Genomic DNA, 15,238 nt, shown 5'->3' with positions numbered 1-15,238 from the left:
AAGAAATAATGTGCATTGTTTAATAACATATCTACAGTTACAATATTTAGGAAACGTGAACTGTAACTGTGGCACTGAGCAGGCACCATACACTACACTTGGCAGTGAGCACCCAAAAATCTCACCTCAGTACAAAGCAAAATGCAGGTGGCTTCCTCTATTTTTTGAAATGTTGCTACAAAAAAAAGTCATGAGATACCTCATGCTCATACTCCCTCCATATGAAGAAAACTAACCACACAGCTGGAGCTCAGAATTAGCAAAATAAGAAGTAGGATACTGGGACCATCTGAAAGGCACATTCGTACTGGGGTTTTCCCCTATGAAAACATTCAGGGTCTTTCATCAGGCTACATTTACCACTAGATTCTAGATGAGAAAGACAACTGGATTTTATATCTCCTCTTCTGGAATGCCATGCATGAGAAAAGACACAGTTTTTCTTGCAGTACTTGAAAAGAAGAATATTGCTACAGCAAAGCATTACTAAGAGACAGCTGCTGCAAGTATGCATGCATGCAACTGAGAAATGCTTCTGCTCATAAAGCTTCTTAACTCACAGGGATGTGCACAGTTTTCTGCCACGTTGACAAAATTCATTTTCCAGACACAAATTTCAAAACTGATTTGGAAATTCATTCTTTACAAGATCTCAGAAAACAGCATGACAGAAAAAAAAGTTATTACTAGGAATCCCAAAGAGGGTTTAGAAAGAGAGGTTTATTTACACCATGCCACTTGTGTACAAATAAACAGTCTCAAATCTGTATTCTCAAAATGTCTAATGTGAGTATGTTCAGACAGAAAATACCCAACTTTGGCAATATGGGAAAGCAACTAATAAAAATCACCAAGGAACTGACCTGAGCTAGAGGGACTGGAAAACTTGTCTCCCCTACCCTCATACCTTAATCCTGTCCTTGAGCTCTTCATAGAATCACAGAATGGTTTTGGCTGAAAGGGACCTGAGCCCACTCAGTTCCACCCACATGCTCAGAGCCTTCTCTTCTCCTTAACAAGTACCCCCAGCTCCCTCAGCCTCCCTCCATAGGACAGGTGCTCCAGTCCTCTGAGCATCTTTCATGGCCTCTGCCGGACACATGCCAACAGCTCCACACCCTTTTTGTGCTGGGAATCCCAGGCCTGGATGTAACAGGCAGAGCATAGGGGGATAACCCCCTCCCTGCCTGTTGCCAACACTCTGGTTATGCAGACAAGGCTACAGTTGGTCGTCAGGGCTGCAGCTGCACACTGCTGGCTCAAGTCGAGCTTCAGCATTCAGCTCTTTGACAGGCTCCCCACTCCACACAAAGCAGGATTCAAGTGAAGAAACTCCACAAGCTATGCAAATAAATGCACTAAACCAGAACTTACAGAAGAAAGAAGGAAGAAAAAGAAAAGCAGCACAAAAACAGACCAACTTCCCCTGTTTAAAATAATTAAACAGTAGAAGAATGGGCACATCCACAAAAAAGAACACAGGAAGAACACCCTCTGATTCTTCTCAGCTAAAGCTACCGTTCAAACTGAGAAAAGCTAGGCTATTTAATAGACAAGACATAAGACCTTGTGCATTGAGTGAGGTTGTTGTCATTCTCATCAGTATCTTTCAAAGTTGTTCTGAAAAAGCTCTATCCACAGCACTTGAAATCCATGGCTTTTTTTTCTGAAACTAAACAAATATCAAGGCACAGTAACATAATGCTACAAAAAAAAAGTTGGAAAATCTTCAGGTTATTATGCATCATTCTCCTAGGCACAAATGTAGCTGTATCAGGTTCCCTCACAGAAGTGAAGCATATACAGTATGAGGTGTAGTCAAGAACAACACACGAACATTCACTCAACAAGTAGCATGGCATCAAGTCTTAAAACAATGCAAGTCAGTCATTTTTGTGTTTTGCATACCACAACATCTTAGCTCTCATCACCCCAAAAATTTTAGTATCAAAAATATTCTGCAGAAAATAGTGAATAATACAAATATGGCTCTGGTTAGCCAAAATGCAGCTGGAATTTTCCCAGCACAAGATCAAAAAAGGACAGAACAGAACCAGTGCTGCATCGTCTGCAGGAGTGGAGAATGGATTCAATACCTTCTGCACTATTATTTTTATTCCTTGTAGACCAGCTAATAATCATTTTTAAGCTAAAATATATATATATATAGCAGACATAAGCTGTACTTCCTCAAAAGCCTAAGCCTCAAGTTCCAGATATCAGTATAGAGATAAAAAAAAGATAAAAAATTAATAGTGCTTCTCTAAATGCTTTGTCAATGTCATGGTTTTATGATTTTTGGTACTGGTATTCCACATCATAACATCATGTAGTGCATTTAGAGTTAAAGAGTTAATGCTCCAGCTCCACAGATCATTGATAGTTCCAGGTATACCTGTCTCAGAAGAGAAGAAGAACTCCATTCCCCAGAGGACTTTGCGATGCTTTGCGTTCTTACGTGTTTACGCTCAGAGGGAAAGATAAAAACTGTCTGCGGTCACGGGACATTCTCTTTCCTTTGGGATCGACTCAGCAGTGGGTGCTCGCTGCCGTCCGCCTTCAGCGTTAGCGTAAGGCCTTCGGTTTATCGGACACTTTCTCTTGCTCATTTTATTTGATTTATTAGCTTTAATTCCAATTATATTGTATTATATTGTGTTATTTTGCTTTCCGATATCTTATTTAGTAAATTAGCTTTCCTCCTCAGATCGTTGCCGCTGTTTTGTTCCTAGGCCCATCTCCCTTTTCCCTTTTCCCTTTCCCCCTTCCCCTTTCCTGGGGCGTGGGTCCGTGGGTCCTCCGCACCAATCGTCACGGAACCGGGCCGAACCTGCCCGTAAACCGTTGACAGTCAAGAAAGTACCATCCTGTGTACTTTGTGAACAGCCTGTTGCAAGATTGTTTGAAATGATTTAGGAATGCTTTCTGAAATGATTAGGAATGCTTTCTGGCCTGCTTTCCTTGAAGGAAACCCACTGGGCTAGCAGGTTGTACAGTCACAGGACAGGTTGCTGCACTCCCCCTTGCTGGAAGCAGCTGGACATACGATGTCTGCCCACTGCCCCGTAGCCAAGTGAAAACGCCTGCCCTCAGCATCCAAAAACCAAAAAGACAAACTAACACAAAACAAAACTGGGAAGCATGCAGGCTTTATGAAGAAATCCCCAAATGCTCTTTAGTGGCATGAGAAAAATACACTACTACAGTTGTTTTATTTTGTCTAGACGCTTTCCTGCCTTAGCTTTCCTATTCTTAAGCATTCTTCAGGCTTGTATTTGTCTTCCAAAAAGAAAACAAAAAAAGCCCAAGGATTGTCTCTACCAAAGAATGTGGGCTTTTTTTTTTTCCTTTTTGTCCTCTTTTCTACTCTTTTTTTAAATGAATATATTGGCTGAAAAAAAAGTTACAACTTCTTCTCATCCCCTCAAATCTGCTTTGACAGTGTTTACTCCTCCTCAGTAACCAACAAGTGATGTCACCAGGACATAATGGCATTCATTAACTGTTCTAGAGCTGCTTCCTTCCCCAGGCATCAGACATCTAAATACTCGAAATCTGGGACAGACAACACTCTGACATCAGACAATCTATTTCAGTAGCAAATTCAAGTTTAACAATCTTTATTGCAAAAATCATGCCAGGTTTAAGAACTTTTTCTGACTCCTGTAGGCTTTATCTTCTGCATCTATACTGAGATGAATGGATAAAACAAGTTGCAAAGTCCCAAGATCTAGAGCTGTGGTCTGCAACCATTTAAGTGCAATAACTTAAATACAATGAGAAAGCAGAATTTCTGGACAAACTTCTCAAACAGCTACAATCTGGATCCTAGTACAAGTCTAGATATTAATGTGACACAAAGTGCATGGACGGTCTGCTCAGACAAAACATCTGCAGCACCAGCTATTTCCCAAAAGATGATCCTTTCATTAGTAGTCACATGTGCTTAGAACAGCAATCTTACACAAGGAAAAAAAAGCCTTCATTTTTTCCCATATTATTGTCACAGTACATATTTCATCAGCCCAACTTGCTAAACATCAAATATGCAATTATGCCAGATAATTAGCTCATTTTTTTTACTTGTGCTTTGGACAACAAAGCTCGAAGAAACACTTCAATAACTTTCAGAAAAATGAGTTTCTTGCAGCAAACCTTTAATCATATTGCTGAGTATTTTTTAGAATATGAAGCATGAAGTGGGTTTTTTTTGCAAAGAACAGACATCTTCAATGGCAACACTTGTACTTTTCTCATTCATTTATAAGAAAAGTAGAAAAGCATAACATTAACAGCTTTGTTTAGTAAGTGGAGACTGATATGCAAACAAGAGGATTCAATAATCCAAATGTCTGGATTTGGTCCAATATCTTTGCTGTGGATATCTTAAGTACTGCTTTCATCCACGCTCATGTCCTCCTGTATCTCTGGTTCCCAAATGCAACATTTAGCTCACCAGTTTACTCTGGTTTTGTTTCTCTTCCGGGAGATTTTAAGAGGACATTATGACTAATTTTGAAGCCTTGTCTACAGAACTCTAATGGATGCATTTAGACAACTACATTTAGATATTTAGCTTGAGATAATATATCAAATATCTGAGGCAGATGAGAAAGTACTTAGGACCTACAGAAAAGGGTTGATAAGCAGGCATCTCAAATAGCACAAGCATGCTTTAAGAGTTGTTCATAAGCGTTGTTTCAAAGTGGCATAATCACTGCACGTACCATACATAACACATCAACAAGGCTATGTGCAGCAAGACAAGTATTTGGAGGGCAGGGGGAGAGAAAGGATTAGGGGGGAAAAGACAGGATACTTGTCACATGAGAGACACATCTGCTGTGACTCATGCTCTAATGGAGGAGAGCACCCTACAATAAATCAGTCCTCAGGAACAACTGTCCAAACCTCAGTCTATGACTGCTTGCATGCACAGGACAATATGTACCTAACAAGTTCTAAACATTTCCCTTCCCCAAAACAAACTCCTAACCTTGAACAGTGTGCACACTGGATGCAGACACAGCCATCTCCCAGGTCTGAAGAAAAAGAAATAAGATAAATGATGAAAAACAAAAGTTTTTCCCCATTCAAGAAAATGGGTAAATGAGCATAAACAAAGAAAATAGTATATCTAAAGAAAAAAAAAACAAACCACTGTGCACTCTCTGCTAAAAAGAACATCTTAAAACACAAACACCTACACAAAACTGGCACTTTACTCAGATCACGTAGGTGATTGTGAACAAAAACTGGTGAAGGGAATCATATAGGAAAGTGGATTTTTCTTATACACTAAGCCTTGGTAGGATTTCTGCCACACAACTGCAATTAACAAGTAAATAAAATGCTTTGCCAGGCTGAGTATGAAGAGCTTACAACACTAAACCTAGCCACATGCTGTCAGAATAAATGCACATTGATTCTGGTTAGAGCTTATAGATCAAGCTTATAAAAGCCATGAAGGAGCATCAGCAACACAGGCTTCATGAGGGTAACAACTTCTGCAAGCCGAGTCAGGTCCAAGCCCCTGGAAGGGGCAGCTGAGAAGTCTTCAGCACCCACTACACTCCATTTCACTGAAAAATCCACAATGTTTTGGGGTCGAGGGATCATCTGGGAGAGTTGAGAAGGAAGAGGAACAGTTAAGTCAACGCAATGTAGCGATACAGGAAAAGAGATAACAATATGATAACTAGGAAATGCTGCTTGGGGAAGGCCAGCACCAAGGACAGGCTCCAGCCACATCTCTATGCTCCTGCACTAAACTAAAAATAAGGCATGAGAGGAATTCTGCATTATCGCGCTAGAACAAAGGGAAAGAACAGCTGCTGAACACTGCTAAACACTTGACCCTAAAACACTGCTACCCATAATCCACCACTGCATTAGTGACTAGGCTAAAAATCAGCCAAGGACTGTACAAACCTATGCAAGAAACCTCAGCTCCTGAGCTTTCATTTGTAGAACAAGACCACTCTGTAGAGAAACCACTTACGAGCGGGACAGCTCCCAGGAATCGAGATGTCCTCACGCATTACGAGGCAGACCATTACAATGTGCAGAGTACTGCTTCAATGCCAGTATTTCCTGTGTTTTCAGTTAAGTTTTGTCTCACATACCCCCAGTATGCTTCCCCTACTAGAAATGGCTCCAGAACTTCTGTTAAGCGACATCCAGCTCTTTGGGACTGTAGCATTGTCTTCAATGCCTTTAACATACACCTTCCCAATCATTTGAAGGAGCATTAAGTTACTATAGACAAGCAAAATTACTAAGTCTTTATGCCTGTTACAGCCACATGCATCTCATGGTGAAGATGGTTTACCATCCATGGTGGCACACTACAGTACGTACACTGGTTAATATGGTCCTAAAACACATTTTTTTCCCCTCTAAATCCCTAGCATTTAGTGCATGCACACTCAGAAAAAGCAAAATCCCTTTTGTCTAGAGACTCAGTGTTGTAAAGGAAATACATTAACTGCTCCACACTACTGCTAACAGTGATATTTTAGATGGGGACAACACACAAGCCTCAGCTACTGGTGGACTGAAAATACAGGAGCTTAAGGAATACAGCCACTTAGCACCAAAATAAGATTAAAAAAATGGAAGCAGAAACTATAAATCAGTTTCCCCAATTTGTTCAAAAGCATACCAAAAAAAACACCCAGAACAACCCCAATCGAGAAATAAAAAGCTGCTACTCCAACTTCATTTGAATGAATTAATATTTCATCTAAATCCTTCAAAAATAGGCACGGACCAAATTAACCCTTAACTTTCCAAGTGAATTCCGATATGTACACTACAATCCTATGTTTGACTGCAAACTGCATTTGCTCAAAAAACAGATCCATCAGTATATCATCCCGATAGCCTGTGAGAGTTTAGTGCTGACATCAGAGAAAGTTATCTGTGGACAATTCCTATCAATCAAGCCACTCCCAGTTCCACTGAGAAAAGAGGTCAAGAGGAAAACCAGCACTGCTGACTGCCATTTAAATTTAGTCTTTACTCAAATACACCTCCTTTCTTTCTCACTACACTTCTGTAGCAACCACAGCGCAACAAAAAATCACTGGATTCATCCAAGCACTTAGAAACAAAGCTAAATAAGTTTCCTAGCTGTGACAGAAATATCACACAAGGAGAAACTCAACGCCCCCAGGAAGAAAACTGGAGCCCAGTGCTCTTTACTTGTGGCTAGAACAGAGTTAATGGTCTCTGAGCAGAACTCCTAGCTGCACTACACATGCTGCGTGCCAGGTACTCCTGTCTGATGTGCTTTCCTCCACAACCATGGAGCTTATAGTATACTGTACTAAAATAAGATTCTGCTTTATGAGCAACTGCTGCTGAACAGCAGACAGGAAGTTAAGCTGCATTAGAGACGAGATGGAGAATGGTATTAGAAAAGGGAGGGGAAGTAAAACAACTTCACACACTTCAGTGTGTGATAACTGATATTTAAACAACGAAAAGGAACGCTGAGAGCTAACGTGCACTAAGGTTGGAAAGAACAAGCTATATGTGTGGTCACAAGCTTAAAAAATAAAAAAAAATAAAAAAAATAAAAAATGTTTTATCTTACCACAAAAAGTATACAAAAAACTATGGAAAAAAAAAAGCTGATCTTGCATCACAGTTCATAACAAAACAAGGGAACTTTCAATGAAATTTTAAGCAGCACTAACACCCTCACATTGAGCTAGAAGTTCATGTGGGATCAATACTGGACTGAACTAGAAATTACAACTCCAGGAAGCACAAGAGAACTAGCATAAGTAATTAACAATAATGGAGAACCAAGGAGAAAAAGCTCTGTTTCACTCCAGGATTCAATTACAGGAGATTTCAGGCAACAGATGACACTACTACACTGTTTGCCACTGAATTTCTCAAAAACATTATTCATGCATTCTCAAAGGAAAGAAGAAACAGGCATTAGTTGACAACTGACAGGACCAGGAAGCCTGTGATGATTAAGCTATACAGAAAGAAGACTTGCATTCAACCTGACACACTCCCCGCCCCATACAAGATGGTAACAAAACAGCTCAATGATTTTTACAGTTGAGGTACCTAGGTAGCAATTTTTACTCCTATTCTGTATTTTAGCTCATATCAAAGGAATGCAATTGCATTTGCTACAGGACAAAGAGAGCACAGGACATCAAAGCCACTTCAAATAAAAGGAAGATGTTTGAGCTTAAAATGAGCAGAAATATGAAGAGAACGCTTAGCTACTCTATTTTTGAACAGATCAGGTACTCACTAGAGGTCTTCCCACCCATTGTAAACATCAGAAACATCACACTGGAAGTCAAATTAAGCACAGGAAAAACCCCTGAGTTAGGAAATACCAGACTAAAAAACCTCAGGCTGATGAAATTAATGCTCCTAGTCCTGAGCTCCCGGTGGATTCACAAGGGTCTCTGTCTTTTGGAAATTCAACCATTTAAGAAGTAACTCCAGTAGATGCTGCATCGGTGACTTTGTCAATTTGCATAAAAAACTGTTTGGGCACAACAGCAGCACACAAACTCTGGATAAACTATTTTGGGCCATCACTTGCTTGGCCAAACACTGAAGCAGAATTCCAGAATGGAAATATTCTAGCACAGTAAGTTTATCTACACGCTAGATCTCAAACTAATGCCTAAAATAATAATTAACTGACAGCTCCCCCCATAGCCTTTTTTATTCACATAATTAAAAACATGCCCTGCTGGCTGAAGTCCAGTGATGAACAAACACACATTATGCACTGCCTCAAGAATCAAAGCTCATAAAACAATGTTGCACAGAGCTACAAAAAAATCACATGGTTTTAAGAGACTCCTGAAGCCCGTGAAAGAAATTCTTAATAAAACCAGGCTACAGAAATCTATAGAGAAGAAAAATCTCAGACACTTCAAATGATAGAACACTTAACTGTTTCTGTTGATAATGTAAACAGCTCTCTGCCATTCTGCTTACTTCTCTCTGAAGTTATGGGAGCAGCTTTCAGACCAGTTTAATACTGCGCAGAGCGAGCCTGCATTCACATGTGATTTACAATAGTAAAGTCTGATTACAATGGCGAATTTGTGCTTTGTTCATACTGGAGCACAGCTCCAATCCCATTTAACAGCTTGTCCACCTCCAGCCTGATGCAGATGAAATATTCTAAGCAATTTAGTGGAGCACTCTAGAATTTACTGTAAACACACATAAAACAGGGAGCGGCACGCATTAACAAGACTCATGTTCTATTTTAACACGCAGCTCGTCTGCCTGGTTCTTACACAAATTATGACAACACAAGAAAATGGATGAACTTTTTCTCAGTACTTGAAGAAATCATTCAGAGAAAACAAAAAGCTAGAAACATCAGAGAAGTAAATAAAACCATTTCTGAACTGGCAAGAGAGACTTCAGTCTTCTTACACATCGCAAGAAAAATTCCTCATTCAATTGTGAGCCAGAATCAATATTTTTCAATAAGAGCCAGATTCAATTCAGCTTCCTTAGCAAAGCAGTTGCTACCCAGCACAGCCAACTTCACTCCTTCTCCCCCAATTTGTCAAGCTTCTGGAAGCCTCACAGGACTAAATGGAAAACAATTTTTTTTTTTTTTCAACAAACTCATTAACTTGAATTCCAAATACCATATCTGCCCTCAGGAATTTTTTTTTTCTTCCAACCAGGTTTTCCTAGTATAGGAAATATTTATCTTCCACCTAGCAGCATTTAAAAAGAACCAATATGCCATTAAACCTGAATACGCTTCAGATATTTCCTCTACTCTGTAAAATCTGGTTACATTTGCTCCTACTTGTTATAAGATTGGCATAAACTTTTAGACAAAAGGAAAAATTTTATAGTCTCTTGAAATCTTTAAAGTCAAAAAACTATACAGAAGTAAGGACAAGGGGGCTCCAGTGCTGGTCCAAACCTACTGAGGTCAGCAGAAAGTCTCCTATGAACTTCAGCCACCTTTGGATCTACGGTAACATAGGTAAGAGACAGCATCTACATATTTATAGGTATGTTTTTCCTGTAGAAACAGAACCAGTTATAAGCGATTTCAATAACTTTACTCTGACAAGACTTTGCAGTTTCACAGCAACATCGTTGTCATTAAGGAATTCGCACTTTCAGTATCGATTCATCAGACAACCACCGCAGAAAAGAAAAATAAAATCATAAATGAACTCTGAAAGCAATTCTTACTCTGTATTGTCACTCACAGTGAAACTGAGGAAAGAAAAAAAAATTCAACTCAACAGCACACTGAATTCTTGCTGTATCAACTGGCAGCCCAAGACTCGATGAAGTAACCTGTTCAGAATGCAGATTTGCAATTATTGACACCAACTTGCTGGCCAAGGTCTAACTTCCACACCATTCTAGAAGCATCTACTCCATATTAGCAAGTTAAACCGATCCCCAAAATTTGAACGTACCACAACCACAGAAATATAGCTCTGTACTTCAAAATAATAAAAAGTCACTGGGATGAGCCACGTTTCCCTCCAAAAATACGAACATGCTTTCAAACAAAATATCAGTTTATCCTGCCAGCCTGCAGTTGTACTCATGTGACTACCCACATGCAACCAAAAGTGAGTTATTGGCAATTCCGCGTTATACATGCAATCCATACTAATAAGACCATCAGCACAGCATAAAAATGTCTTTCAGTGGCAGCAATTTCCTTCTTACCTTGCCTCCTTCTCTCTCAAAGTCGACATACTCCCGGGTCGGTGTCTGCCGCTGCTCCCCCTGCCAGCTGGCCGGAAAAAACTGGAGAGACAGATTGGTTCCCGTGGCCACAAAAGCCTTTTAGAAAAATCAATACAAACAGGATCAGGGAGCAAGACATTACATAAATTATGCAGGCAGTCATTTATTTTTACATCAGTTTATGTCTTAAGCTAGGCAGCATAGAGAATACTTAAAGTCAAAAACATGCACTCATCATTTTTCTTAAGTATTAAGTTACAAACATCTGATTCCATTTTGACAACATTTGCCATTGGCTGCTTCTGATATAAAATACAACATGGAATCAATACTCCTTTCAAATCAGTTTTGCTGACATTAGAATCTGTCATTTTGGTTCTGTCTGGATACTCTACACCAACTTAGGATCTGAAACATTAAAAATTGCCCATGCTTTTTAAAGAGCTTGCATATCTCTAAAAAGAAGTACTTCTGAAGGAAAATGAACTCCAGAGACCTGTTACTAGGAACAGCTTTTTTGAAAGAAAAAGACTTGCTTCTTAGAATATATACTTGCACCTGGATGCACAGCTCTCTGAACTGAAACAAAGATATTCCTGGTGTACTGTCCACAGACAAGGAAGAGTCAATACAGCTCTATTAAGCTTCACAGGACTAAGTTGTGTTGTCACATTAAGACACCAATGCAATCCAAGATTGCTGTGTCAGAGAGAATACATTGGAGCAAGATTTCTCAGCAGCAGCCCTTCGTAAAATCATTAAAGGGACTGAATTATTGGAAAAAGTGTACACTGTCACCAAGTGAATGTTTCCTACAGCTTCAAATGAAAATAAGACTCCGTTTTCTTTATAAACTCTCTGTATTTATTTGCACATCTTATCAGCTCCAAAGAGTGTGCAGCATGCCAACTTTTAGACAGGGAGGCTTTTTTTTTTCTCTCTTCTGCCAATGGAAACCTGATTCGGGGTATTTCCCTTCTCTGGTACACTACAACGTGTCCTGCAAGCATGCAAATCCTGCAGTGCACTGCCAGAATATAACTGCTAAAAATCTCAGGGTCAAATATATTTTGTTGCAGTCAAACAATACTGTATTGATTACCAAGATCACTTAGATTTAAATGGCCATTAACCCAGAATACAATTTTTCTTGAAAGCTATAGGAACACTGCTCTAACAGCTGCTCTGTCCAGACAAGCAGATCCCTTTCAAGCAACCCAGAATTCAGCAACTTCGTGGTATAAATGTGATTGTGCTGCTATCTACGACACAATAGCCCTAAACGTTATTTAAGATGGTTCCAGTCACGTACTGCAACGCTGTCACAGGATTAATACCTCCCATTTTGAAAGTAGAAGTGCTTTGTCTCAACTTTTCCCTAGCATTCAGCAATCAAGTCCCATTCCAGACTACTTTTAAAAGCAGATTTTTTTATTCCATTTTATTTCTTTAATCTCCTGTTAAGCCCACGCTCAATGCCATTAAAACTGAAGAATCAGTTCTGCTCACACTGAGGGGATATTGTACTGTACATTAATATTTGTTTGCTGTATGATACCCAAAGGCACACTTCAATCTGTATAACAGAACCTTCATCGAGGCTGTGCTTGCACAAATATAAAGAATCAAAGCTGTGATGGCTACAGACCATCAGCATCTGATTACCTTCACTACTCTATGTAATCTTGCTTACATACAACTAAAAAAAAATACTAAACACTTCTGACTCAACCTCACCACCTTGCCTGTTCAAGAACTATCCCATCTCCGAGCATCTTCAACAAATACATCTTTTCTGCTCTTAATTTATGCACATAAAACCAAGTGTCAAGGAGAGAGATCCTGCAGTGCAGAGCAGACATTAGCAGCGCTCCAGACCTCTCCAGATCCCACGGGCCCTGAGGGCACTGAGCAGGAGAGCTGCACTCGCTCCCTGGGAAACTGAGTGAGATGCAGAAGCACCCCATGCCTAAACTTGTGCTGTAGGACTGTGAAATAGCATGGGAAAAATATTAGAGAAAAAAAGAAAATGAAAGTACACAGATATTGACACCCTCACAGAGTCGTGCAGGCAACATCCAGACCGTAAGCGCCTTCAGAAGCAGCGTGGCAAACTTACTCTCTCGATTTCTGAAGTCTGTTTCCTCTTTGTGCAGATAAAATCAACCAAATAAAATACCCTGACTCAAAATCATTGGTTACTAATGAAAAGTGCAAGAATAGTCTCACTAGTAATGACACAGAACTACACTGGACCCAGCACTTCTGTTGTTATTACTAAATAAGTAAATATTTGAGAGTAACAATAATCAGACCACCACTTTGGTAATAAAAAATGAAATTAAATACATTGTTATTTGCTATGCAGAGCCTTTTAAAGCCCAGTCTGAAGTGCTAGAAGCCCACCAGGTAGCACGAGGGTAGTAAAACCTACACCTAAACAGTGTAAATGCATGTAAACACCTCGAATCAAGCACAGTTCAGAAGTCTCCAGAAACAAAATACACATGCAATATTATCCTAAAGTTATCAAAGCAATTTCATACCAGCAAAGTGGTAACCTGATTTGGTATTCCATGTTCTCTTTTTACATTAATATCAGTAATTATTTTCCTAACTCAAACAAGACTTATTTGATAAAAGCAAGCAACAGCCAGTTCTATGTTAGAGCCTTCAGCTACCGTTTTCATTTTCTGTCTGCTGAAAAATATGTAAGGTCATTTGCTGAGGTTCCCTTTGGAGATAAAAGACTAAATCCTTGATGTCTGGAAAAACATTCAAGATGAAAAAAAATAAGAAACGGACAGATCTTCTCAACATCAGTCATTACACGCGCTGCATCTCCAAATAAACCCGACTACTTGTGCCTTGTTCGCAGAACAAAACCAGATGTTACAGATCAAGAAATGCAGAGCCTGTTTTATAATTAAGTCGATGAAAAAATATGTAGAACAGACATCGCTGGTGGCTTCCCTTCCAAGGGATTGTCTCTGGCACACGCTTAGAAGCGCGGAGGTGAGACGGCAGTGATTTCTCATTTACAGAAATAACAGCATATATTACATTAGAAAGCCAGTAAGCAGCTGAATGCCTTTTGCCTCTTTTTATTTTTCCCCCCTTTTGAAGGGAAGGACTGAGGCACTCCACTCTTTCACCTGCTCAGGAACCCCACAGGCCGTCTGCCTGCCTCCTTCACCTACCTACTGTTTCCCTGGTGACTTTTTAACGCCAGCAAACATACACACAATGAAAAATAAACCTAAAAGCATAGCAGCACAGGATCCAAAACCACAGGTAACAAGCGTGGGTAAGTTTAGTTAAAATGAAGTTACTTAGTAAAAGGTGAGGGTATCTTACAACGGGCAGGATCTGTTGCGGCAATTAGCGCCGAACTACACTGCAACGTGGTCGTGCACGCATCGTAAACTGAGACCCTAAAGAGCCATCCCAGACCGAGCGCGGGGAACGCAGGGGACCGTGTGTCTGCGGGAAGGAAACTTCTACCTCGCTGTGTCATAAACGGAGAAGGACTACCTTGTAAACGCGCCCAGCTAAGAGTTAAGAGCAGCACGATGTGACACGGCGGAGATCAACCAGGAAACGGGCAGCACGTCGCCGCGCTCACATCCACGCTGCGCTCGGCTGCGGCTCCGAGGAGCGAGCAGCGAAAGTTGCCAACACCGAGTTTGAAAAGCGCCCGATTCAGCTCGGGAAAGCATCGCCCGGCTCGGGCAGGACTTCTCTCCAGCGCCTTCTGGACAACGTTACTCGTTTCGGGAAGGAGCCGTTCCCCCGGGAGCCGGGCCGGGAGCAGCGCGGCCCCGCTGGCAGGACGGAGCGGAGCGGAGCGGGGCGGCACGGACAGCACTTACGATCTCGGAGCGTCCGTCGCGGCAGGCGTTCTGGAAGCGGGCCTGCCTCTCCTCGTGGGGCCGGTCCCTGAAGCCGGTGTACTTGATCTGCGGGCACAGGGCGCAATCAGAGCCGCGGCACGCCGATAAGCGCAGCGCGGCGCACAGACTGCGCTCCCCCGCCCTCCCCGGGCCCTCCGCGCAAACTTTCCGCCCGCCGCCGCACCTCGCACTCGCGGCTCAGCTTCCTGAAGAACTCCTCGTTCTCGAACTTGCTGCGCTGGTCGGGGACGACCCGCGGCATGGTGCCGGGCCGCCGCTGCCCTCCGCCCGCCCCGCGCTGTCCCGGCCCCGCCACTCGCCTCGCCCTTTGTTAGCCCCCGCCGGAGCACCCCCCCCTCCCTTCTCCCCTCTCCTCTGCTCCTCCCGCCGCGCGCGCACAGCCGCTGCCGCCGCCCCCTCTGCTCTCCCTCCCTCCCTCCCTCCCCTCCGACTTCCTCCCCGCCTCGCGAACTCCGCCGAACAGCCGCGCCATTCACAACTCCGCGCCGCCGTCGCGCATGCGCCGCTCCGCGCCGCGCCCCGGGGTCTCGCGCACCTCCCTCGGAGGCGGGAAGGGGGGCTGCGGGCAGCGTCCTCTGCTCGGAGCG

The 15,238-nt window shown here is 41.9% G+C and overlaps 1 protein-coding gene across 2 annotated transcripts in view; it reads right to left on the bottom strand.

Annotated features, from left to right (window-relative positions):
• The window catches only part of CBFB (core-binding factor subunit beta), a 42,274-nt gene extending 27,304 nt beyond the window's left edge, over nucleotides 1-14,970 (bottom strand). For both annotated transcript variants that reach the window (XM_065733482.1, XM_065733481.1), the window contains exons 1-3: nucleotides 14,815-14,970; nucleotides 14,610-14,696; nucleotides 10,717-10,833 (exon numbers count right to left, since the gene is read on the bottom strand). In XM_065733482.1, the coding sequence (XP_065589554.1) occupies nucleotides 10,717-10,833; nucleotides 14,610-14,696; nucleotides 14,815-14,892 (282 nt within the window). In that variant the 5' untranslated portion in view covers nucleotides 14,893-14,970. The remainder of the gene's footprint in view (nucleotides 1-10,716; nucleotides 10,834-14,609; nucleotides 14,697-14,814) is intronic.
• Nucleotides 14,971-15,238: the final 268 nt, after the last annotated feature.

Source organism: Cyrtonyx montezumae, unplaced genomic scaffold, assembly GCF_038088225.1.
Source record: "Cyrtonyx montezumae isolate F1298 unplaced genomic scaffold, pur_monq_1.0 scaffold_17, whole genome shotgun sequence".
Taxonomy (NCBI): domain Eukaryota; kingdom Metazoa; phylum Chordata; class Aves; order Galliformes; family Odontophoridae; genus Cyrtonyx; species Cyrtonyx montezumae.
This window is presented reverse-complemented; position numbering and strand designations above follow the sequence as displayed.